This window comes from Quercus lobata, chromosome 1, assembly GCF_001633185.2.
Source record: "Quercus lobata isolate SW786 chromosome 1, ValleyOak3.0 Primary Assembly, whole genome shotgun sequence".
Lineage (NCBI taxonomy): Eukaryota > Viridiplantae > Streptophyta > Magnoliopsida > Fagales > Fagaceae > Quercus > Quercus lobata.
In genome coordinates this window covers 2,364,760-2,390,437 of record NC_044904.1, presented here as the reverse complement: position 1 = coordinate 2,390,437, position 25,678 = coordinate 2,364,760, and the positions used below count along the sequence as shown (strand labels likewise).

Below are 25,678 nucleotides of genomic sequence, written 5' to 3'. Positions count from 1 at the left end.
AATAAAAATGATAGCGTTAAACTTAAGTACCGTACCGTACCCCCTTTTTCTTCCTTATTCCCCCCCCCCTCCTCTCTCACTCACACACACACACACACACACTCTCTCTAGGACATCCTAGGCTTAGTTTCTCCAAGATTTTAAGGTAAAATCCTAAGTCCTTTTATTTTCATCTTGTTTGTTAGTTTTTATTATACTTCATAGATATCCTTGAGATTATGAGTGATTTTGGGTGTTGGTAGATTTTTATGACAAATGGTTAAGGGTCTTCACAAAAGGTGGTCCTTTGAGGTTTCTTAATAATTCAAATTTAGGGGTTGGATTCTTAACATTTAACAGTTGATAAATCTAATATTAGTAACTATTGAGTTTATTTGGGCAAGTTGAGGGTTTGATGGCTTATTGTCTTGAATGATGTTGTGATACTAATTGCTTTAATTAATCAAAGGAATGAACTTTCAAAAGACCAAAATTCTTAATTTCTAAAGGAATTTTGGGGATTTCATAAAATTGTTTAATATAAAGTTTATTGCTTAATTGTGGACCCAATGATTTTAGACACATTTTTATGGGATTGATTTAAAGATGGGCTTCATAAGCGTAATACGAGACTTTTGTCTAACCATGTAAAATTGATGTCCTATTAAGATTTCAAAAAAAAAAAAAAAAAAAAAATTGGGTTAAGTTTGTGGTGGCCTTGTATCAATAAGAGAGTGGTCTCAAAGGAAGTTGATAGAACTATGCCAAATTCTAAGGCTTAGGCTAGCCTAAATCAATCACTTCTCTCGAATTTACAATTAATTAACCAAACATAGCTTGAATAGGGTACAACACTACTTGATTTTTGCAGTCTTTGTGACATGACGAATTACACAACACTTGAGTCTTTATGACATGGTGGTTTATATCATGACACATAAGCTAGTGTAACACATAAGCTTGTGTAGCATGGTATTCATATCCTACAACCAGTTCTTGCAGTCTTCATGACACAACCAGTAGTACAACACCTAAATTTTTATGAAATGTTAGTTATCACGATACTTAATAAGATTGGGATCTCTTTTGAATGGAATTCTTATGGAGATTTCCTTGTTATTGGGTGGGAAATCTTTTGAAATGTATTGTCTTAGAAAAACAAATTTAAGCAAGTTCCTTTGGTCTATGGCCTTCTCATGCACTAAACCTTTGACCATAACTTTCTATAGATACGTAAGTCATATCTTATTTTAAGCAACAATTTTCTTGGACATCTTTAGCAATTAATAGTACTAATTATATCTTATAAAAAAAATAGTACTAATTATATTAATAATAATTACTAAGCAGCTACACATTTAGAATGGGCGGCAACGGTGGTGGCAAAGGAGGAGGAAGTGGTGGCAAAGGAGGTAACAAAGGAGGCTGTGGCACTTGCGGTGGTGCAGCCAAAAGTGGTGGGGTTGGCTCTGTGGGCAGTGGCAGTGGTGGCAGGATGGTTGCTCCAGGGAGTGGAGGAGGATCACACATTTCAAGGGACTCTTTTCAAAGTCATCCCTAGATTTATTTTGATGGACTACATGTTTGTCAAAAGGGAAAAAAATAATGATGTTCCTGTTAGGAGCTACATGGGAAACTATCTTATTAATTCTGCTTTATGGATATTATATATAATATGTGATTGAATAAAGTTAAAGTTTATAATGGGCTTGCTATCCATATGAATCATGTGCTTGTTAGACATATGAATCATATGGTTGGGCAGATAGCCTTCTTAGATTGTGTGATGAAAGTAGTAATGTGTGCTGTGTAATATATGGTTTTTGTTAATAAAATAGTTTTAATGTCCTAATTGCTTTTGTTTTTGTTTTACATTATTATTTCTTCAATCTAGATAATTACTCGTAATAAAGATTACAAGCGTAAACAATTGAACAATTGACCTGGCATGAGTAGAGGTTGAACAATTGAAGTATTAAACCATGTCAAAGGATTGCACATCTGAATATAATAATAGTAATACTTGCAGAGTACAAAACGAAGCATGACTCAGAACTTTATTTGACATTGTAAATGATTTTTATACATGAAAAAAGGGGCGCTATCTACTTTGACAAATGCACAAGTGCATTGAGCTTTTTCGTTTAGTTTTCTTCTTATTTTGTTAATATATAACTTTATAAAACCTTACTTTTTTAAGTGTAACAATATTTTAGTCCAATTAGAAAAAACTTAAATAAGATAATATCAAACAAACACTAAGTTAACAATATAGAACTTATGCGGATTAAATTATTAACTTCACATATATGCCAGATAGGTCCTTCTGTCACTTTGTCATCCATGAGCTAATGTCCTAGTCACGTGACATGCAAGGACATAAAATTGGCAAAATAAGATTGGAGTGATTAGATTGAAATGAGTTGATGCATGTGTAACTTATCAATAAATAAAATTAAAATTGCGAAATTGAAATATATTCTTGAATTTGGTCGGTTTAAAATTAAGGTAAGTTTGGTAATTTTTGTAAAGTTATTAGTCAATTTGTGAATCTTGAAGAGGTAAATGGTTAGGATTTTCTCATTGGGTGAGCAAACCCCCTTGTCCCCATGAAAACTCTTCATTGCTTACAGCATGTAAAAGAAGGCACATTGGCTTTTCTTATTCTCTTCTGACATTTAAATTTCCTTAATGAATGACTGTGTCAACATTGGTTTAGATTCATGCCCGTAATTGGTTTATAGTATGGTATAGTTTCGTTTAGATGCTTGTTACCTTACATATTTGTATCCATAAAGGACTCTCAAAAAAAAAAAAAAAAATTTGTATCCATAAAGATATTAATGCAAAATCATTGATGAATATAAGGTGTTTATTGCTTCCAGGGAAGTATTATTAATTTAAAGGGTGTTTAAAATTATATAACCAAAGGTCATTATAGTACATAGTCTATTTGAGCATATGCCCCCAAGATTCTAATAAAAAAGGATGGACATGGAGTATATTTATGAGTTAATTCATGCTATGTTATGTTATATATATATATATATATATATATATATATATATATAAAGTTCAAGGTTTTACTCTTTTCCTTAATTTAATACAATACATGAGTACATTACACATTTATCCCATTCAAACTTGCAAGATATATTGCGCTATAAATTTTATATTATTTACATAAAACTCTGGGAAATGATTAAATATAGGTCTACAACAAATTTTTTTTTTTTTTTTTCTAGTCCAAATGATGCATATAAATACATATGAAGAATATGCCCAACAAAAGAAATAATTTAGAAAATAGAAAGAAAATAAAACCAACAATTATGTAAAGGAAGAATCACTAAACTGTCTAAACATGGTATTATCTTATATCCAAGCAATTTTTTTTATTATTTATCATAAACATTTGTAAGTTCATATATTATTTCCACTTCTATCTTATAAGATGAAAAAAATAAAAGAGTCATGTTAATGGGTATCCTTAGAGTAATTGTTAATAACCTATTTTAGAAAAACTTTGATATCATTTTTATGAGAAAAAAAAAAAACTGTCAAAATATTAATTGTTTTTTTTATAAAAAAATTTATTAAAATAATTTTTTGACAATTGCAATAAAAACATCCGTTAACATTTCTCATATTGTTTATAATAAATTGACAAAAAGCCTTTACTATTTTTCATGGAAATACTATTCTTTCTGTTTAATTAGATCTTTCATTCTGTAGACCAACCCACAAGAATTAAAAGTCACCCCACTCTCACTACTAAGAGCACTAGCATTGGGGGTGTAAAAACTCCCCTTGCTATTTTAGCAACTAGACCTTAGACCTTTAAAAGCAAGCTCCATCTAGGTATGTAAACCCAAAAAATTATCCATCCTAACTATAGTAAGATTGCATATTTGTAACCTTAGAGCACTAGCATCTGGGGATACAAAAAAAAAGAGAGACTATTTTGCATTCTCAAACACTACTTTATCTATTTTACAACTCACCCCACATTCCAATTTTTATTTTTACATACAACCCAGCCCTTCCTCTCCAATTCCTTCAAAAGGCGATGCCCAACTTTCACCTTCCCTAATCTACAAAAACCCCTTATCAAAGTGTTATAAGCCACAACATCCACCGCACTTCCCTTACTCTCCAATCTGTTCAAAATGTCAACTGCCTCAGATACACCACCAACATTGCAGAGAACTTCCAGCACCTTAGTCCCTACCTTAGTCCCTGTTACAACATCAGGCACAAACCCCAGATTGAAGCACTTCTCTAAGAGAACAAGAGCTTGAACCAAATTCTCTTCTTTACAATAGGCAGATATTAACATATAAAAAGTCACATCATTAGGCTCCTCCATATCTCATTCATCAAGCTCCTTGCTCTCCCAACTTTCCCATTGCTGCAAAGTGCATGAAGTAATGTGTTATAAATCACAGTATTTGGTATGATTTCCCTAGACTTCATCACTTGCAACAATTTGAAACCATCACCAATCCAGTTAGTCAAGCAAAGCCCCTTCATTAAGATCCCGAAAGTGTATTCATCGCCTTCAACACCGCTCCCCATCATCTTCTTCCAATAAAACCCTTGAGCCAAATCAATATCTTCCTTGACAAGAACATCTGGTACGGAATTGAAAATCCTCAAAGAAGGTTTCTTTCCAAACTGAGTAACCAAGTTAAACACTTTGATCACCCGCTTAACCATATGTGCCCGCCCTAGACCACGGACGATCGTGATGAAAATGTCTTCATCAGGGGCTGACCTGATTGCGTCCTATTCTATTCCTATTTTCTGAACTATAATTAATTATCATTTTTATCATTCATAGTAATAAATATACTATGTTTTTAAGCTCTCTTGAACAAATTAAACCCTCTACTCTTTTCCTCATTTGCCTACTTAATGTTGTTTCTAACTTCACATTTTTATAAGTGGTTTTTTTTTCCAATACATTTAAATTTGCAATCTTTATTTCATGAGATGTTCATCACCTTTCACTCTTAATCTTTCATAATCCCCAGCTTCAACAAGCAATGCAAAAAAAATAATTTATAAATGTTTTTCGTCCTATTTTGTTTTTCGTCTAATTCGAAATCCTCACTCAGAACTGACAACAAACACCTTACCTACACTATATAAACAAACAAACAAAACCGATTTTTCTCAAAATAAGCCAGGATCAATAAAAAAGGAACCTTGAAGATAACATTCATTCGAAATCGTCACACAGCTCGAGCCATCACAGAGTCGTCCCAGGAATGAAATGCAAAGCTCTGTTTCTGATCACTGTGTAGTATAATAAAGCATAAAGTGCTTGAGATGGTTCGGGCTTTGTTAATGTTTATGTGGATCAGTGACAAGCATTGAGTGGGCTGCTGGGTTTGAATAACAAAGAATTTATAAAGCTTGTTTGCTTCAGATTAAAATTTTGATTGAAACGGACATTCAACCCAACCCAAATACTTTAGGCCCAATAGCAATCTCTTAATACAAGGATTATTGTTTCTAGCTCTCCAAATCTCGGGCAAAGCTGTAGGTCGGTTTGATTGGAAGAGTGGAAAAATGAGAAGATGTAAAATATTTAGTTTTTCCTCTTGTGTGTTTGGTTGGAGGAATGGAAAAGTGGGAGGGTGGAAAACTCTTTTGTTTGGTTGAAAATAAAAATAGGAGGATAGAAAATGTAGTTTATATAAATTGACTATTATATCCTTGTTACATAATAGGTAAGAAATAGATTTATTTGTACTCATTAAATAATATAAAATTTACTAACAATTATATTTTTCAATGAGAAGTGTTACGTCCACAACATTTTTCGCAATACTTTCACAACAAAATTTATGTAGAAAGTTGTTACTGGTTCTAATTTGAACTCACCACTGAAATTATTTTTTACTCACCAATATTAACTAATAACAATCTGTTACTTAAAATTTATTGTGAAAATATTAGGGTAACATTTCTCAATTAGGATTTTTTATTCTTTATATTATTTCTCCTTTCTCTCATTTCATTTCATCCTTACGTTTGTTTTTTTTTTTCATACATGTTTGTCCTTATCTCTTTATCTTCCCCTTCTTTTCTTTCTTTTTCTCCCTCATTCAAGAAGTGCTCTCATTCTCTCTTTTTTTTCTCCAGCTCTCACTCTTTTTTTTTTTTTTCTTCCTCCATACACATTTGTCCTTATCTCTTTATCTCCCCCTTCTTTTCTTTCCTTTTCCCCTCATTCAAGAACGTTCCAGCTTGCTCTCATTCTCTCTTTTTTTTCTCCAGCTCTTGCTCTCTCTCTTTTTTTTTTTTTTTACTTGATTCCAGAACAGCTGTTGTGTTTGTGAAGAGGGTAGGTGGGAGAGAGCATTTGTGTAATTCCACAGTGAGAGCACTTTTCTCTCCACAATTTTCCTCCCAATTTGGGAGGATGTAAATTGTGGGCCCGAGAGAGAAAATTTTCTCCTGGGTTTTCCATCCTTAGCATTTTTCTTCTTTTGCCAAACAGTGAAAAACACTGTTTTTCACCTTATTTTCCTCTCTTTATTTTTCATCCTCCTTATTATCACCCTAACCAAACACAGTGTTAGTGTACAAGACTAGGGTCTAGGGGTAAGGATGTGTCCAATGCTCAGTTGCATTGTACTCATCAGAATGGAGACACGTATTCAAAAGTGTTCTAATTTAATGTTCATTGTTCAATTGCATTGAATTAATCAAAATGGTGACACATGTATAAGTAGGACTCAAGCCAAGTCCAAAGTTTGGTGAACAAAAATAAACTTTTAGTTCGAATCTTATCAAAACGAAATTTCATATAAAGTAAATATATTTTATTAGGGACACTCTTTAATATAATATGTTGCACTATCCTTTGCAAAATTGTCTATTCCTCAACTTTTTGTCTTAAATAGGTCTATGCCTCAACTTTGGTCACCTATAGTGTACGTTTGGGAAGTGTGTTTTGTGCTTCCCAGCGGCACGTTTTTTTCTTTAGTGGGTCCGTGCACTGTTCACGAGACCCACAAACCTCTTTTTTCTGCCAAAAAAAAAAAAAAAATTTAAATGGATCTCACGGTACTATTCATACATTTAAAAATTATTTTGCTACAGTATTTTCAATTTTCAGCAATAAGCGGTATCCGAACAGACCCTAATTTCATGGGATTAACAGTAATAATTTATATCTCTTTTCTATTTTTTTTTTTTTTTGGTTGAGATACTTCTATTACATGTTATAAGAACATTTCAATTGTTAATAAATTTATATTTAGACAATTAAAAGCACCAACGAGATAGATATAGTGAGTGCTCACAAATAGTTGGAAGAAATAATATTTAAAGGAAGAAGGATAGAAAATGCAGCACTCCATGATTGAGATTGACTGCTTTAGCAAGCTTCATTAATGCTTAACTTTTGTAAAGCTTTTAAACACCCCCACCCCACACCCCCCACCCCCAAAAAAAAAAAAAGACTTTTGTAAAGCAACCATGATTAAGGTTCTTTTTTTTTTCATGAATAACCATGATTTAACCATGATTAAGTTACTTTTTTTATCGGTTGGAAGTAGGAAGCTTCAAACCTCAATTCATTCAAACAGTAAATATACCGGACCTTTACCTCTGCAAAAAATTTATAAAATGTAATATATTAAAGTGAAAGTTGAATAAAATTTCAATTAGATTTTAATTACACTATAATTTTATACCAATTGTCATCTCAAATTATATTTCAAATACTTTCAATTTTATGTTAAGTATCTTTTAGTTCATCTTAAAAGTATTTTCAACTTATTTGACGCTGCTTCTGACTAATTTTAAACTAATATAACTTCAAAATTTATTATTAATGTCAAGTATAAATTACAATGAAATTTTTTTCATGTCCTAAAAAAATAAATTGTTCATTTTAAATATTTTCATAATAACTCAATTAATTGTATCACAATAAAAAAAATTTACTTTAAGAAGTTGTAAGCGACTAAATCTCTCGTTTGGAAATAAAGTCGAACAAGTGAAAATAGTTTCACAAATGCGAATTTGTATTGATGATTGTGTGGTACAATTCTCTGTGATTACAAAAGAGTTATCCTCTGATTCGATCTCCTTAAAAGATTTGTTGATTGGATTTGTGATGATGTGATTTTGTTTTGAACAAAAGATATCCTTCAATTTGGTTGAGGAATGGATCGAAGATCTTTGGAACAGAATTACAATGAATCTCTGGCTATGAGCTTGTTAGAAATTCTTTGTTCTTCGTGTTCTTTGTGTTCTTCGTGTTCTTCGTGTGTTCTTCGGGCGTTCGTCGTCTTCGAAGGTTTGTTGTGGAAGTTCTCCGGGGCTTTAGAGGCTTGAATCCGTAGAGCTTCACTGATTTGTGGTTGTTTGAGGTTTCTGGAGGCTTTTGAGCTTGATTCCAGTGAACTTTGAGATCTAGGCAGATAGTTTGGATGATTCTGCTTCGAATGTTCTTTGTATTTGAAGATTTGTGGTGGAAGTTCTTCGGGGCTTTGGAGGCTTGAATCCGAAGAGCTTCACTGATTTATGATTTGTTGATGTTTTCGGACCTTTGAGCTTGATTCCCGTGAACTTTAGGATCTAGGCAGATGATCTAGATGATTCTGCTTCGAATGTTCTCCGATTTTGGGGTTGAAGTTCTTGAAGTTCCTGGAGGCTTCAGGGCTTGATTCCAGCAGAGCTTTTTCCCTTCTGAATTCGGTCCCCCTAAATGTCTCAGGAAGGCTTCTATTTATAGGAGTTTTGGGGTGGGTGAGCGACACGTGGCAGAGCTTGATTGGTGACACATGTCACAGCTTGATTGGTCCGCTTAAGTCATCGCTTACATGTGCGAGGTTGCTTGAGTCATCGCTTACACGTGCGAGGCTGCTTGAGTCATCGCTTACACGTGCGCTGATGCGTGATTGGCTCTTGCATGACACTTGGCAAATTTCTGTTGGCTTCTGAATAGTGATAGCAAAACCTAGCAGCAATACATGGTGTTCTGTAATTGGCTGTATTTTGTGGACTTGGTAATGTGACGTGTCAGCTTATGATAGGTCGGGAAATTTCCCTCTCTACAGAAGTATAAACTAAGTATATAAATAAGCTCATTCTCAAAAATATTATATATATATATATAAATAGGCTAACAATCTGACTTCTTTAATAACTAAAAATAGATCAATCAACAATGAACAATTTGCGTACTCTTTTCAATATTATTCTTACAAGATTTTTTAAGAGTCGGTAAAAAATAAAAAATAAAAATGATAGCGTTAAACTTAAGTACCGTACCGTACCCCCTTTTTCTTCCTTATTCCCCCCCCCCTCCTCTCTCACTCACACACACACACACACACACTCTCTCTAGGACATCCTAGGCTTAGTTTCTCCAAGATTTTAAGGTAAAATCCTAAGTCCTTTTATTTTCATCTTGTTTGTTAGTTTTTATTATACTTCATAGATATCCTTGAGATTATGAGTGATTTTGGGTGTTGGTAGATTTTTATGACAAATGGTTAAGGGTCTTCACAAAAGGTGGTCCTTTGAGGTTTCTTAATAATTCAAATTTAGGGGTTGGATTCTTAACATTTAACAGTTGATAAATCTAATATTAGTAACTATTGAGTTTATTTGGGCAAGTTGAGGGTTTGATGGCTTATTGTCTTGAATGATGTTGTGATACTAATTGCTTTAATTAATCAAAGGAATGAACTTTCAAAAGACCAAAATTCTTAATTTCTAAAGGAATTTTGGGGATTTCATAAAATTGTTTAATATAAAGTTTATTGCTTAATTGTGGACCCAATGATTTTAGACACATTTTTATGGGATTGATTTAAAGATGGGCTTCATAAGCGTAATACGAGACTTTTGTCTAACCATGTAAAATTGATGTCCTATTAAGATTTCAAAAAAAAAAAAAAAAAAAAAATTGGGTTAAGTTTGTGGTGGCCTTGTATCAATAAGAGAGTGGTCTCAAAGGAAGTTGATAGAACTATGCCAAATTCTAAGGCTTAGGCTAGCCTAAATCAATCACTTCTCTCGAATTTACAATTAATTAACCAAACATAGCTTGAATAGGGTACAACACTACTTGATTTTTGCAGTCTTTGTGACATGACGAATTACACAACACTTGAGTCTTTATGACATGGTGGTTTATATCATGACACATAAGCTAGTGTAACACATAAGCTTGTGTAGCATGGTATTCATATCCTACAACCAGTTCTTGCAGTCTTCATGACACAACCAGTAGTACAACACCTAAATTTTTATGAAATGTTAGTTATCACGATACTTAATAAGATTGGGATCTCTTTTGAATGGAATTCTTATGGAGATTTCCTTGTTATTGGGTGGGAAATCTTTTGAAATGTATTGTCTTAGAAAAACAAATTTAAGCAAGTTCCTTTGGTCTATGGCCTTCTCATGCACTAAACCTTTGACCATAACTTTCTATAGATACGTAAGTCATATCTTATTTTAAGCAACAATTTTCTTGGACATCTTTAGCAATTAATAGTACTAATTATATCTTATAAAAAAAATAGTACTAATTATATTAATAATAATTACTAAGCAGCTACACATTTAGAATGGGCGGCAACGGTGGTGGCAAAGGAGGAGGAAGTGGTGGCAAAGGAGGTAACAAAGGAGGCTGTGGCACTTGCGGTGGTGCAGCCAAAAGTGGTGGGGTTGGCTCTGTGGGCAGTGGCAGTGGTGGCAGGATGGTTGCTCCAGGGAGTGGAGGAGGATCACACATTTCAAGGGACTCTTTTCAAAGTCATCCCTAGATTTATTTTGATGGACTACATGTTTGTCAAAAGGGAAAAAAATAATGATGTTCCTGTTAGGAGCTACATGGGAAACTATCTTATTAATTCTGCTTTATGGATATTATATATAATATGTGATTGAATAAAGTTAAAGTTTATAATGGGCTTGCTATCCATATGAATCATGTGCTTGTTAGACATATGAATCATATGGTTGGGCAGATAGCCTTCTTAGATTGTGTGATGAAAGTAGTAATGTGTGCTGTGTAATATATGGTTTTTGTTAATAAAATAGTTTTAATGTCCTAATTGCTTTTGTTTTTGTTTTACATTATTATTTCTTCAATCTAGATAATTACTCGTAATAAAGATTACAAGCGTAAACAATTGAACAATTGACCTGGCATGAGTAGAGGTTGAACAATTGAAGTATTAAACCATGTCAAAGGATTGCACATCTGAATATAATAATAGTAATACTTGCAGAGTACAAAACGAAGCATGACTCAGAACTTTATTTGACATTGTAAATGATTTTTATACATGAAAAAAGGGGCGCTATCTACTTTGACAAATGCACAAGTGCATTGAGCTTTTTCGTTTAGTTTTCTTCTTATTTTGTTAATATATAACTTTATAAAACCTTACTTTTTTAAGTGTAACAATATTTTAGTCCAATTAGAAAAAACTTAAATAAGATAATATCAAACAAACACTAAGTTAACAATATAGAACTTATGCGGATTAAATTATTAACTTCACATATATGCCAGATAGGTCCTTCTGTCACTTTGTCATCCATGAGCTAATGTCCTAGTCACGTGACATGCAAGGACATAAAATTGGCAAAATAAGATTGGAGTGATTAGATTGAAATGAGTTGATGCATGTGTAACTTATCAATAAATAAAATTAAAATTGCGAAATTGAAATATATTCTTGAATTTGGTCGGTTTAAAATTAAGGTAAGTTTGGTAATTTTTGTAAAGTTATTAGTCAATTTGTGAATCTTGAAGAGGTAAATGGTTAGGATTTTCTCATTGGGTGAGCAAACCCCCTTGTCCCCATGAAAACTCTTCATTGCTTACAGCATGTAAAAGAAGGCACATTGGCTTTTCTTATTCTCTTCTGACATTTAAATTTCCTTAATGAATGACTGTGTCAACATTGGTTTAGATTCATGCCCGTAATTGGTTTATAGTATGGTATAGTTTCGTTTAGATGCTTGTTACCTTACATATTTGTATCCATAAAGGACTCTCAAAAAAAAAAAAAAAAATTTGTATCCATAAAGATATTAATGCAAAATCATTGATGAATATAAGGTGTTTATTGCTTCCAGGGAAGTATTATTAATTTAAAGGGTGTTTAAAATTATATAACCAAAGGTCATTATAGTACATAGTCTATTTGAGCATATGCCCCCAAGATTCTAATAAAAAAGGATGGACATGGAGTATATTTATGAGTTAATTCATGCTATGTTATGTTATATATATATATAAAGTTCAAGGTTTTACTCTTTTCCTTAATTTAATACAATACATGAGTACATTACACATTTATCCCATTCAAACTTGCAAGATATATTGCGCTATAAATTTTATATTATTTACATAAAACTCTGGGAAATGATTAAATATAGGTCTACAACAAAATTTTTTTTTTTTTTTCTAGTCCAAATGATGCATATAAATACATATGAAGAATATGCCCAACAAAAGAAATAATTTAGAAAATAGAAAGAAAATAAAACCAACAATTATGTAAAGGAAGAATCACTAAACTGTCTAAACATGGTATTATCTTATATCCAAGCAATTTTTTTTATTATTTATCATAAACATTTGTAAGTTCATATATTATTTCCACTTCTATCTTATAAGATGAAAAAAATAAAAGAGTCATGTTAATGGGTATCCTTAGAGTAATTGTTAATAACCTATTTTAGAAAAACTTTGATATCATTTTTATGAGAAAAAAAAAAAAACTGTCAAAATATTAATTGTTTTTTTTATAAAAAAATTTATTAAAATAATTTTTTGACAATTGCAATAAAAACATCCGTTAACATTTCTCATATTGTTTATAATAAATTGACAAAAAGCCTTTACTATTTTTCATGGAAATACTATTCTTTCTGTTTAATTAGATCTTTCATTCTGTAGACCAACCCACAAGAATTAAAAGTCACCCCACTCTCACTACTAAGAGCACTAGCATTGGGGGTGTAAAAACTCCCCTTGCTATTTTAGCAACTAGACCTTAGACCTTTAAAAGCAAGCTCCATCTAGGTATGTAAACCCAAAAAATTATCCATCCTAACTATAGTAAGATTGCATATTTGTAACCTTAGAGCACTAGCATCCGGGGATACAAAAAAAAAGAGAGACTATTTTGCATTCTCAAACACTACTTTATCTATTTTACAACTCACCCCACATTCCAATTTTTATTTTTACATACAACCCAATAAAATAATAAAAGTATAATTCACTCTTTTCCTTCCACTATCTTTTTCTCTTCACACACAACCATCTCTGACTCTTGAACCTCTAACTTGGAATATATTAAAAAACCTTCATTTCCCATTTAGGTCATGCATTATTGGTAAATAACGAACAAGCTAATGCAGCCTTTACTTTTACTCACATTCACTATGTCGAAAATTCTTCGTCTTACACTTTATCTATATATCAATAGCTAAAATTAATTCAAATCTCAGAAATCTGCTGTAAAAGGTAATTTACTTGGAATATGTTCTGTCTTGCTAACCATGATGTTTCTTGACACCAACTAAGAAGCAATGAGTTCCATGATGATAAATCAGGAGCAATATCCTTTTCTAACATTTGTGAAAAGAGCCCAAAAGCCTTTTGAAAACCCCCCTTCCTACAAAGAGCATCAACCAAGGGATTATAACTTCTTATATCAAGTTTGCAACCCCTCACAACCATGTCGTCAATGAGCTTCAAAGCACTACTGACCATTCCTTGCCTGCAGAACCCACTAATCAGAGCATTGAATGTTGGTGCAAGTGGATAATAACCACGTCCAACCATCTCATTCATCAGCTCAAATGCTTCACGCATATACCCACCTTCACAAAATACATGGATTAAATGGTCATAAACAAGAACATTTGGAACTCCCCCTTCTCCAAGTATCTGACCAAAAACCTTCTTTGCATCCTCAATAGCACCCTCTTCACAAAGACTTAAAATTCTCAAGCTCCTATCAACTGCTCTAGGGAATAACTTCCCCATCTGGGTCATAAATGTGAGTGCGTCATCTAACTGATTCTTCTTATACAGACCATATAACACACTATCATAAGGGCTTAAACGACCCCTAGATCCCTCCTTACTCTCCTCCATTATTTCCAAAATCTTAAACCCATCTTCCATCCTCCTGCCTGAACACAAACCTTTAATTAATGTATCATATGTAAGAAAATTCCAATTAATTCCATCTGTTTTCATCTCATTAAACAGATCAAGAGCCAAATCCAACATTTCAGACTCACAACAACCAGAGATCAATATATTGTATGTGTCCACATTTGGAAGGCAGCCCTTCCTCTCCATCTCCTTCAAAAGGCAATGCCCAACTTTCACTTTCCCTAATCTACAAAACCCCTTTATCAAAGTGTTATAAACCACAACATCCAAGACACTTCCCTTTCTCTCCAATCTGTTCAAAATGTCAACAGCCTCAGTTACACGACCAACATTGCAGAGAACTTCCAGAACCTTAGTCCCTGTTACAACATCGGGCACAAACCCCAGATTCAAGCACTTCTCTAAGAGAACAAGAGCTTGAACCAAATTCTCTTCTTTACAATACGCAGATATTATGATATTAAAAGTCACATCATTAAGCTCCTCCATCTCATTCATCAAGCTCCTTGCTCTTCCAACTTCCCATTCCTGCAAAGTGCATGAAGTACAGTGTTATAAATCACAGTATTTGGTATGATTTCCCTAGACTTCATCACTTGCAACAGTTTGAAACCATCACCAATCCTATTAGTCAAGCAAAGCCCCTTCATTAAGATCCTGAAAGTGTATTCATCACCTTCAACACCACTCCCCATCATCTTCTTCCTATAAAACTCTAGAGCCAAATCAATATCTTCCTTAACAAGAACATCAAGTACTGAATTGAAAATCCTCAAAGAAGGTTTCTTTCGAAACTGAGTAACCAAGTCAACCACTTTGATCACCCGTTTAACCATACATGCCCACCCTAGACCACGGACGATCGTGATGAAAATGTCTTCATCAGGAGGTGACCCGATTGCGTTGGGCATTTCTTGAAGCAATTCCTTTACAATATCGAAGCGGCGGAAAGTACAGAGCTTGTGGATCAATGCACGGTAGGTGGATTGAGAGTGGGTAAAATTGGGGAGTTTGGAAGCCCATTTGAAGGTTTGAAGGGCTTGGGAGAATGACTTTTGGTCTAGTATTAAATGGGCAATGTGCTGTTGGGATGGAACGGGAGATGATGAGGATGAAATGCATTTTGATTGCGGGCTGCAAAAAAGAAATCTCTGATAAGTTAGTGAGCAGAAGATTGGAAGCGTTGAAGGGTTGGAGATTTGGGGCATGAAGTGCTTTGTTTCCAACACCAACTAATTTATTTTCATACTGGGTGTTGAGTTATTAACCATTATACTTGATCCAATGTCACATCACAAAATCTTATGCCCTGCACCAAGAAAGAAGAATTGTAGATAAAGCAAAACAGTATGATCAAAATGCTTACATTTTACACATATGTAATTCAAAGTAGCTATCCTCTCCATCACATTTAAAAGGCTATGCCATTGGGTATGAAATATAGAAAGAAAGTCAAACTCTCTCCTATTCTAGTCCTATTTTCTGAACTATAATTAATCATCATTTTTATCATTCATAGTAATAAAAATACTAAGTTCACATTTTTATATGTGGTTTTAATTTTTCAATACATTTAAATTTGCAATCTTTATTTTATGAGTTGTTCATCGCCTTTCACTCTCAATCACCCATAATCCACAGCTTCAACAAGTAATGAAAAAAAAAACGATTTAAAAATGTTTTTTGGTCCTATATTGTTTTTTGGTCTAATTAGAAATCCTCACTCAGAACTAACAACAAACAACTTACCTACACTATATAAACAAACAAAAAAACCCATTTTTCACAAAATCCCCAAACTGCAAAATCAGCCAGGATCAATAAAAAAGGAACCTTGAAGATACCATTCATTTGAAATCGTCACGTAGCTCGAGCCACCACAGCGTCGTCCCAGGAATGCAATTCAAAGCTCTGTTTCTGATCTCTGTGTAGCATAATAAAGCATAAAGTGCTTGAGATGGTTCGGGCCTTGTGAATGTTAATGTGGATCAATGACAAGAATCGAGTGGGCTGGGTTGAATAACAAAAAATTTATAAAACTGGGTTACTTCATATTATAATTTTGATTGAAACGGACATTCAACCCAACCCAAATACTTTGGGCCCAATACTTTAGGCCCAATACATGGATTATTGTTTCTAGCTCTCCAAATCTGGGGCAAAGCTTTAGTGTACAGGACTAGGGTCTATGGGTAAGAATTGGTCCAGTGCACAGTTGCATTGGATCCATCAGGATGGTAACATTTAGTGCACAGTTGCATTGAATCTTAACGGAATGGTGACTCTTGTATAAACAGGACTCAAGCCAAGTCCAAGGCTTGGTGGACAAAAATAAAACATTTAGTTCGAATCTTATCGGAAAGAATTTCATATAAAGTAATAATATTTTGTTAGAGACACTCTTTTTTTTTTTTTTCTTTTTTATTAGGGACACTCTTTAATATGTTGCATTATCCATTGTAAAATTGTCTATGCCTCAACTTCTTTTCTTAAATAGGTCTATGCCTCAACTTTTGACAACTTTAATCTCATAAGATTAACAGTAATAATTTATATTTTTTTTTTTTTTTTTTTTTTTTTTTTTTTTTTTTTTTTTTTTTGAGAAACTTATGTTTCTTGTTATAAGAACATTTCAATTGTTAATAAAATTATATTTCATGTTATAAGACAATTAAAAGCACCAACGAGATACATAAAGTGAGTGCTCACAAACGGTTGGAAGAAATCATGTTTAAAGGAAGAAGGATAGAAATCATGTTTGAGATTGTCTGCTTTAGCAAGCTTTATTAATGCTTTACTTTTGTAAAGCAACCATGATTAAGTTGCTTTGTTTTTTCCCATGAATAACCATGATTAAGTTACTTTTTTTTTTCGGTAGGAACTAGGAAGCTTCAAACATCAATTCATTCGAACAGTAGATATACAGAACCTTTACCTTTGCAAAAAATTTATATAATGTAATATATTAAAATGAAGGTTGAATAAAATTTAAATTAGATTTTAAGTACACTATAATTTTATACCAATTGTCATCTCAAATTATATTTCAAATGCTTTCAATTTTATGCTAAGTGTCTTTGTAATTTAAATTATTTTTAGTTCATCAAAAACTAAAAGTATTTCAACTCATTTGATGCTACTTCTAAGTGAATTTAAACTAATATAATTTCACAATTTATTATCAATGTCAAGTATAAATTACAAAGAAAGTTTTTTCAAGTTCTAAAAAAATTAATTGTTCATTTTAAATATTTTCATAATAACTCAATTAATTGGCTCATTCTCAAAAAAAAAAAAAAAAAGTATATAAATAGGTTAACAATCTGCCTTCTTTAATAACTAAAAATAGATCAATCATCAATGAACAATTTGCATACTATTTCAAATGTTATCATTACAAGATTTTTCAAGAATCGGTAAAAAATAAAAAATAAAAATGATAGCGTTAAACTTAAGTGCCATACCCCCTTTTTCTTCCTTATTTTACAAACCCCCCCCTCCCCCCCCTTTCTCACTCACACACACACACTCACAAACACTCACTAGGACATCCTGGGCTCAGTTTCTCCAAGATTTTAAGGTAAAATCCTAAGTCCTTTTATTTTCATCTTATTTGTTAGTTTTTATTATAATTGATGGATGTCCTTGAGATTATGAGTGGTTTTGGGTGTTGGTAGATATTTATGACAAATGGTTAAGGGTCTTCACAAAAGGTGGTCCTTTGAGGTTTCTCAATAATTCAAATTTGGGGGTTGAATTCCTAACATTTAATAGTTGATAAATCTAATTTTAGTTACTATTGAGTTTATTTCGGCAAGTTGAGGGTTTGATGGCTTATTGTCTTGAATGATGTTGTGATACAAATTGTTTTAATGGATCAAAGGAACGAACTTTCAAAAGACCAAAATTCTCAATTTCTAAAGGAATTTTGGGGATTTCATAAAATTGTTTAATATAATGTTTATGGTTTAATCGTGGACCCAATAATTTTAGACACATTTGGATGGGATTGATTTAAAGATGGGCTTCATAAGCGTAACACACAAGACTTTTGTCTAACCATGTAAAATTGATGTCCTAATAAGATTTCAAAAGAAAATTGGGTTAAGTTTGTGGTGGCCTTGTGTCAATAAGAGAGTGGTCTCAAAGGAAGTTGATAGAACTATGCCAAATTCTAAGGCTTAGGCTAGCCAAAATCAATCACTTCTCTCGAATTTACAGTTCATTAACCAAACATAGCTTGAATAAGGAGAAACACTACTTGATTTTTGCAGTCTTTGTGACACAACTAATTACACAACACATGAGTCTTTATGACATGGTGGTTTATATCATGACACATAAGCTTGTGTAACATGGTATTCATATCCAACATCTAGTTCTTGCAATCTTCATGACAGAACTAGTAGTACAACACCTAATTTTTTATGAAACGTTAGTTATCATGGTACTTTATAAGATTGGGATCTCTTTTGAATGGAATTCTTATGGAGATTTCCTTGGTGTTGGGTGGGAAATCTTTTGAAATGGATTGTCTTAGAAAAGAATATATACAAGTTCCTTTGGTCTATGGCCTTCTCTTGCACTAAACCTTTAACCATAACTCTCTATGGATACTTAAGTCATATCTTGTTTTAAGCAACAATTTTCTTGGATGTTTTAGCGGTTAATAATACTAATTATATCTTATAAAAAAAATAGTACTAATTATATTAATAGTAATTACTATGCAGCTACAAATTCAGAATGGGCGGCAACGGTGGTGGCAAAGGAGGAGGAAGTGGTGGCGGTGGATGTGGCAAAGGAGGTTGTGGCACTGGCAGTGGTGCAGCCAAAAGTGGTGGGGGTGGCTCTATGGGCGGTGGCAGTGGTGGCAAGATGGTTGCTCCAGGGAGTGGAGGAGGATCACACATTTCAAGGGACTCTTTTCAAAGTAATCCCCAGATTTATTTTGCTGGACTGCATGCTGGTCAAAAGGGCAAAAAATAGTGATGTTCTTGTGCGGAGCTACATGAGAAATTATCGTATTCTGCTTTATGGATATTATATATAATATGTGATTGAATAAATTTAAAGTTTATAATGGGCTTGCTATCCATATGTATCATGTGCTTGGTAGACATATGAATCATATGCTTGGGTAGATAGCCTTCTTAGACTGTGTGATGAAAGTAGTAATGTGTGTTGTGTAATATATGGTTTTTGTTAATAAAATAGTTTTAATGTCCTACTTTCTTTTGTTTCTATTTTACATTATTATTTCTTAAATCTAGATAATTACTCGTAATAAAGATTACAAGTGTAAACAATTGAACAATTGACCTAGCATGAGTAGAGGTTGAACAATTGAAGTATTAAACCATATCAAAGGATTGCACATCTGAATATAATAGTAGTAATACTTGCAGAGTACAAAACGAAACATGACTCAGAACTTTATTTGACATTGTAAATGATTTTTATACACGAAAAAAGGGGTACTATCTACTTTAATATATAACTTTATAAAACCTTACTTTTTTAAGTATAACTATATTTTAGTCCAATTAGAAAAAACTTAAATAAGATAATATCAAACAAACACTAAGTTAATAATATAGAACTTATGCGGATTAAATTATTAACTTCACATATATGCCAAATAGCTCCTTTTGTCACTTTGTCATCCATGAGCTAATGTCCTACACAGGGACATAAAATTGGCAAAATAAGATTGGAGTGATCAAACTGAAATGAGTTGATGCATGTGTAACTTATCAATAAATAAAATAAAAATTGTAAAATAGAAATATATTCTTGAATTTGGTTGGTTTAAAATTAAGGTAAGTTTGGTAATTTTTGGAAAGTCACTAGTCAATTTGTGAATCTTGAAGAGGAAAATGGTTAGGATTTTCTCATTGGGCGAGCAAACCCCCTTGTCCCCATGAAAACTCTTCATTACTTACAGCATGTATAAAAAGGCACATTGGCTTTTCCTATTCTCTTCTAACATTTAAATTTCCTTAATGAATGACTCTGTCAACAGTGGTTTAGATTCACGCCCGTAATTGGTTTATAGTATGGTGTAGTTTCGTTTAGATATTTGTTACCTTACATATTTATATCCATGAAGATATTAATGCAAAATCATTGATGAATATAAGGTGTTTGTTGCTTCCAGGGAAGTATTTATTAATTTAAAGGGTGTTTAAAATTCTATAACCAAAGTTCATTATAGTACATAGTCTATTTGAGCACATGCCCCCAAGATTCTAATAAAAAAGGATGGACATGGAGTGTATTTATGAGTTAATTCATATTATGTTCTTCCCGAGAAGGTATCTCATGCGCTAGACGCATGAGAACTTTGTCTCACTGACAGAAAGGGTGTACGTGCGCAGCGCATACAAAAGTTTTGCCTTCTTCCCTTATTTGCCAAAAGATATGTGCATTGGTTCGCTTCACCATAAGGATGTTGATGGACCACCCTCCACTGTCTGTTCAGTAGTTTCCTACATTCAAAATGAGATTAGACAAAGTTGGAGAGGCATAATGGTTAAAGGTTAGCATAGAAATCACTAAGGTTGAATCTGACTCTTAGAACTTCATCTTTGCAGCCCTTTTACCAAACCATGTTGAGACCATTGTGGGATTTTGTTGTGAAGATGTAAGGAATGTAGGAAATTTTTTTTTAGCAAGGTTTGTGGTCCGAAAGGCTATTTGAGTTTGTTTTATATGATCTTGCATTAAAATAAGGGCATTGAGAAACTAATGGATATTACGAGCTTACCAGATTGTCTCTAACTGAGCAAATATTAATGTAATGGAATCATCTATTTTAGCCATTTGAATGTAAAGAAGCGAGTTTTACTTTGGGTGCAAAAACAAGTGAATTTTACCTTCATTTATATACACAATTGTAAAAAGGAACACCAGCGACATTGCATCTGAGTTGGTAAGTAATAAATTAATAATAGATAGCATGTAGAGAATCTATAATATAATTTCTAAAGATTGAATTGTAACCTCAATCAAAATAAAGAAACTAACTTCAGAATTCAGGATTCCATTACTGTTACTAGGTAGCAAAAGTAAAGGTCAATTTTCAAGGCACTGATGATATCTTATTAGATTCACATGAGTTAAAGTTTTTGTTGTGAAGCCATTTATATAGAAGAATTATAGGGAGTTTTAGTAAAAAATTTGATGGGAATGGACATTCAATATTTTAACATTAATATTTTAGGGAGTTTCAGCATCTCATTTAATATTTTAACATTAATCATGCCAACAATGCAAGTATTTTTTTTTAGTGAGTTAAAGGTAGGGACCAAATTGACTGTAAGTTGAAAATAACAGGGACTAAATTGATTGCTATCAAAATGCAAAAACCAAACTAACCATGGTCTTAAAATGTAGGGACCGAAATGGTGTTTTTGCCTAAATTTTTTTATAGTTACAGATTTCTATTTAATGGGATAAATTTTCATGCCAAGCACACTATATCCAATGCCTCGTTTGTCCAAAAAAAGGGTTCTAAAAACCTGAATTGAGCAACCAATGAATAAAACCTTGGTTTCTCAACAAAAAAAAAAAAAAAAAGCATAAAACCTTGAACTTTTATATTTATATATATATATATTGAGAGAGAGAGAGAGAGAGAGAGAGAGAGAGAGATATAAACTATAAAACCTTGCCTTAATTTAATACAATACGTACGTGAGTACATTACAAATTTATCCCATTCAAACTTACAAGATATATCGCGGTATAAATTTTATATTATTTACATAAAACTCTGTGAAATGATTAAATATAGTTTTACAACAAACTTTTTTTTTCCAGTCCAAATGATGCATATAAATACATATGAAGAATGTGCCCATCAAAAGAAATAATTTAGAAAATAGAAAGAAAATAAAACCAACAATTACGTAAAGAAAGAATAACTAAACTGTCTAAACATGGTATTATCTTATGTCCCAGTCATTTTTTTATTATTTATCACAAACATTCATAAGTTCATATATTATTTCCACTTCTATCATGTTTTTTTTTTTCATACTACCATTTAAGACATTATAAGACTTGTTGTGAAGTGATGAGCTGAAAAACAAAAAAAAAAAATAATAATAATAAAAATTAGTAAAAATTTATTTATTATAGCATTGATATAAAATCATATTCATTATTACATTAATTTGTAAATCTTTTATGAGTCATGTTAACTAGTGCTCTTAGAGAAATTGTGTTAACAACTCATTTTAGGAAAGTTTTGATATCATTTTTATGTAAAAAAAAAAAAAAAAAAAAAAAAAAAAAACTATCAAAGCATTAATTGTTTTTTTTTCTTTTATCATAAAAACTTTCTTAATATAATTTATTAATAATTTTCCTAAAGTATCCATTAACATTTATCATTTTTTTTTAATAAATTGACAAAAAAAAAAAAACGTTTAATATTTTTCATGGAAATACTATTCTTCTGTTTAATTAGATCTTTCATTCTGTAGACCAACCCACAGGAAGTAAAAGGCACCCCACTCTCACGAATTTAATATATATAGTTACGAGTTTGGATAAGGTATATGTATTACTATTATCAGTATGAAGAATTTTTTATTACAGTGGAATATATAGAGGGATAAATGGCAACTGGCAAGTGCAAAAGATTTCACGTGCCCAATTGTTGCATAAAAGGTGGCACCTAATTATGGGTTTGTGTTAAAATATTTGTCCAAAATCTATAATTTGACCACGTGGCTCTTTAAACAAAGAATCCCTGTCTTCTTGGAATATGGACGGCCTATTTTTTTTTTTTTTTTTTTTTTTTTTTTTTTTTTTTTCTCTCTCTTAGCAAGACTTATGTACAGTATTTAAGTATTGTTCTTTTAAGTTTTCTTTTTGAGATTTTGCCATGTAGATTTTTCTTATGAAAAAAAAGTGTAATTAAAGTAGCTATATGACTGAATTTTAAGAGGAGAACCTAAGGAACAACACCTAAGATACTATATCTAAATGTTGTCTATTTTAGTTGGTGGCATGTTAGTACATTTAACATTATTCTATAAATTATTGAAAATTAATATAATCCAAATGTTGGTACGTGTCACCATCTTGATTGGAAAATTCCCTTACTATGGCAAATTAATATAATAAAGTCTATAGGTTCAAGTCTTATTATGTTTTTTTTATTAAAAAAAAAAATCAAGGTTCACATTCCATTTTTCTCATTTAAAATAGGTTTGCATACGCTTCTCAAAAAAATAATAAAATAATAAAATAAAGGAAATAGGTTTGTATACTGACTGTGACATCAAATATTAAATAAAATAAATAAAATCTTGAACGTAAAATGAGCCCTCTCAAATAAAATGGAGAAGATTGTGTTTCTTTAATAGGATATGTTTTGATTAAGCACGTATGACAAATTTTTAAAATTCTATCCATCTATTTTGAAATGAATTAATTTTATTCTATCACATCATCAATAATTTTAATTGACACTTGAATTGTGAGAGTCATGTTCATTTAAATGTCAAAACCTTGATTTTATTTTTTTTCTCTATTGTTACAATAAAAAAGTATAAAATCATTGATTTATCTTCATAATGATAAATAATCTCTTCTTGTTCTTCCAGAACTCTTAGAGATCCCAAATTTCATCCATCATACTATCAGTTCATGAGATTTTCAAGATGTCTCATGGACAAAGAGTAGAATAGTCTGACAAAAAACTAAAACACAACTTCCTTATATATTAAATTATAAATTTAAAAATCTCTCTCCCCACTTTGATTATTGATCTAATCTATCCTAATTCCTATCTGCTTCCCCCTCATTTTAAGGGTATTATGTTATTTCTTCCACATCACAGCCAAACTTTTAAAGAAGTAGATACAAAAATATCACATATCACACAATGATGCCATTACCACCAAAAACCCATGCTATCAATGCAATTACATCTTCTTGATTATAATTAATCAAAAAAGTTCTAAGAAACAAGAATTAGAAAGCGATTGAAGTAGACATGTCTATATGATAATGAAAAAAGTGAAAGGGGGGCTAACGAACAAGTGTACCACCTAACTACTTTCAAGTTACATTTTGATGGTGTAGTTAGGCAGATAACATCAGTGGATTTAGAATACAAAGTTGAAATGAAAGATTTTCGATTCAGCTAAGTACCTGTATATAAATTGATAATATCCATTTGGTCACCAAGAAGATAGATAGAATCATAGAGGATAGAAAAGATTATATATAAATGAATATATTTGCAATCTTTGCTTCTGGTATAGATTCCAAGGATAATCTAGATATTTGAGAAAGTCTTCAGATTGTAGCTCCACTATGGCCTAGTTTTAATGGTCGAAGGAATCAACATTCTAAAAACAGAGTATTCATGTAATGCCTTTTAAAAAGAAAGGAATAAGCTTTTACAAGTGTAATCATCATATTGGATGAAGAACCAATTGCTCTCTACCTTTTAAGAATTATACAAGATAGTGGTTAGGGATGTGATAGAAAATAACCAATACATGTTTGCGCAGCACTTCCATAAATTCAAATTTTTGTCTTTCAAAAGTAAAGTTATAATTAATATAAAGCACTAAAACTAAGAGTATAGATCCATTTGGTCTCAAAATTAGGTTCCAAACTTCTTGTGAAGCTGATACCAAATTTTATTTTTATTTTTGGAGAATATGCAGCAAACACAAGTACACACTTACAAGAATAGATTTTATCAGCTATAATAAGCAGTCTCCTATAAGTAACCATCTTGCTCACCAATTAAAGGAATCCTCCCAAGGGATACAAAGTAGAAGTAATGAATGCTTATCACTCTAAGAAATGCACCTAAGAGATACAACACAAGAAACTCACCACCTATTGGAATCTACCTAATGAGAAAAGATAAACAAGGGAAAATCTGAAATCCTTCTAAAAAAATCACACTCTCAATTCTCTCTATATTTTACATTCATAAATGAAGTAGGACTTGTATAGGACCAACTTTGAACAACCCTCCAAGCATGAGTAATAACAACTTACATTTACAATACCAAAACATTTAACCAAAAAAATAATTGACCTAATACAACTAACATGACCCTCTAATTGGGAATAGAAAAAAGCATTTTGGAAAGCAAATACACACAACTAAAGTAAGAGAATTTTGTTGTTTCTCAAATGCATTCTGCCAGCCCAAACAATCTGTAGTAAAATTACCTTAACTCCTTAAAAAAATAAATAAATAAATAAATTACCACAAAATTGCACTCCATTTGATGTATTGAAAACTAAAATTAATTTGGAAAACGACCCAAAAATGCTTACTCCAACTTCTTTGAAATTTGCGTAAACTTGCTTAGAAAAAAGAAAAAGAAAAAGAAAGAGTAACCAATATAATTGGTCTTACTAGGCTTCCTCCTAGGAGTGGTCTTTTGAGGGATCTCGGTACTTCTTCCATACACTCCTGTTAAAAGCCCAGGCCTCTGTAGACATGCATTTGTAGGACAAATAACCTAG

At 32.0% G+C, this 25,678-nt stretch overlaps 1 protein-coding gene, 1 long non-coding RNA gene and 1 pseudogene across 3 annotated transcripts; 2 read left to right on the top strand and 1 right to left on the bottom strand.

Moving 5' to 3' along the window:
• Nucleotides 1-1,043: 1,043 nt before the first annotated feature.
• On the top strand, nucleotides 1,044-10,843 carry LOC115993414 (probable H/ACA ribonucleoprotein complex subunit 1). The gene is made up of 3 exons (XM_031117464.1): nucleotides 1,044-1,529; nucleotides 9,353-9,386; nucleotides 10,571-10,843. The coding sequence occupies exons 1-3, from the start codon at nucleotides 1,343-1,345 to the stop codon at nucleotides 10,779-10,781; spliced, it is 432 nt and encodes a 143-aa protein (XP_030973324.1). The 5' UTR covers nucleotides 1,044-1,342; the 3' UTR covers nucleotides 10,782-10,843.
• Nucleotides 10,844-13,206: 2,363 nt separating this feature from the next.
• On the bottom strand, nucleotides 13,207-16,150 carry LOC115974189 (annotated as a pseudogene). The gene is made up of 2 exons (XR_004087848.1): nucleotides 16,009-16,150; nucleotides 13,207-15,473 (listed from the first exon to the last, which is right to left on the bottom strand). The product of XR_004087848.1 is annotated as a pentatricopeptide repeat-containing protein At2g17525, mitochondrial-like (transcript).
• A 1,509-nt stretch (nucleotides 16,151-17,659) lies between these two features.
• On the top strand, nucleotides 17,660-19,394 carry LOC115992064. The gene is made up of 2 exons (XR_004092478.1): nucleotides 17,660-17,744; nucleotides 18,898-19,394. It is a non-coding gene; the product is annotated as an uncharacterized LOC115992064 (long non-coding RNA).
• Nucleotides 19,395-25,678: the final 6,284 nt, after the last annotated feature.

Excerpts from the sequence above, each read along its gene's own strand:
- LOC115993414 (XM_031117464.1), top strand. The coding sequence starts at position 1,343 with ATGGGCGGCAACGGTGGTGGCAAAGGAGGAGGAAGTGGTGGCAAAGGA. Across the intron at positions 1,530-9,352 it reads TTCAAGGGACTCTTTTCAAA|GACATCCTAGGCTTAGTTTC; the intron begins GTCATCCCTAGA and ends CACTCTCTCTAG. Across the intron at positions 9,387-10,570 it reads AGTTTCTCCAAGATTTTAAG|CTACACATTTAGAATGGGCG; the intron begins GTAAAATCCTAA and ends ATTACTAAGCAG.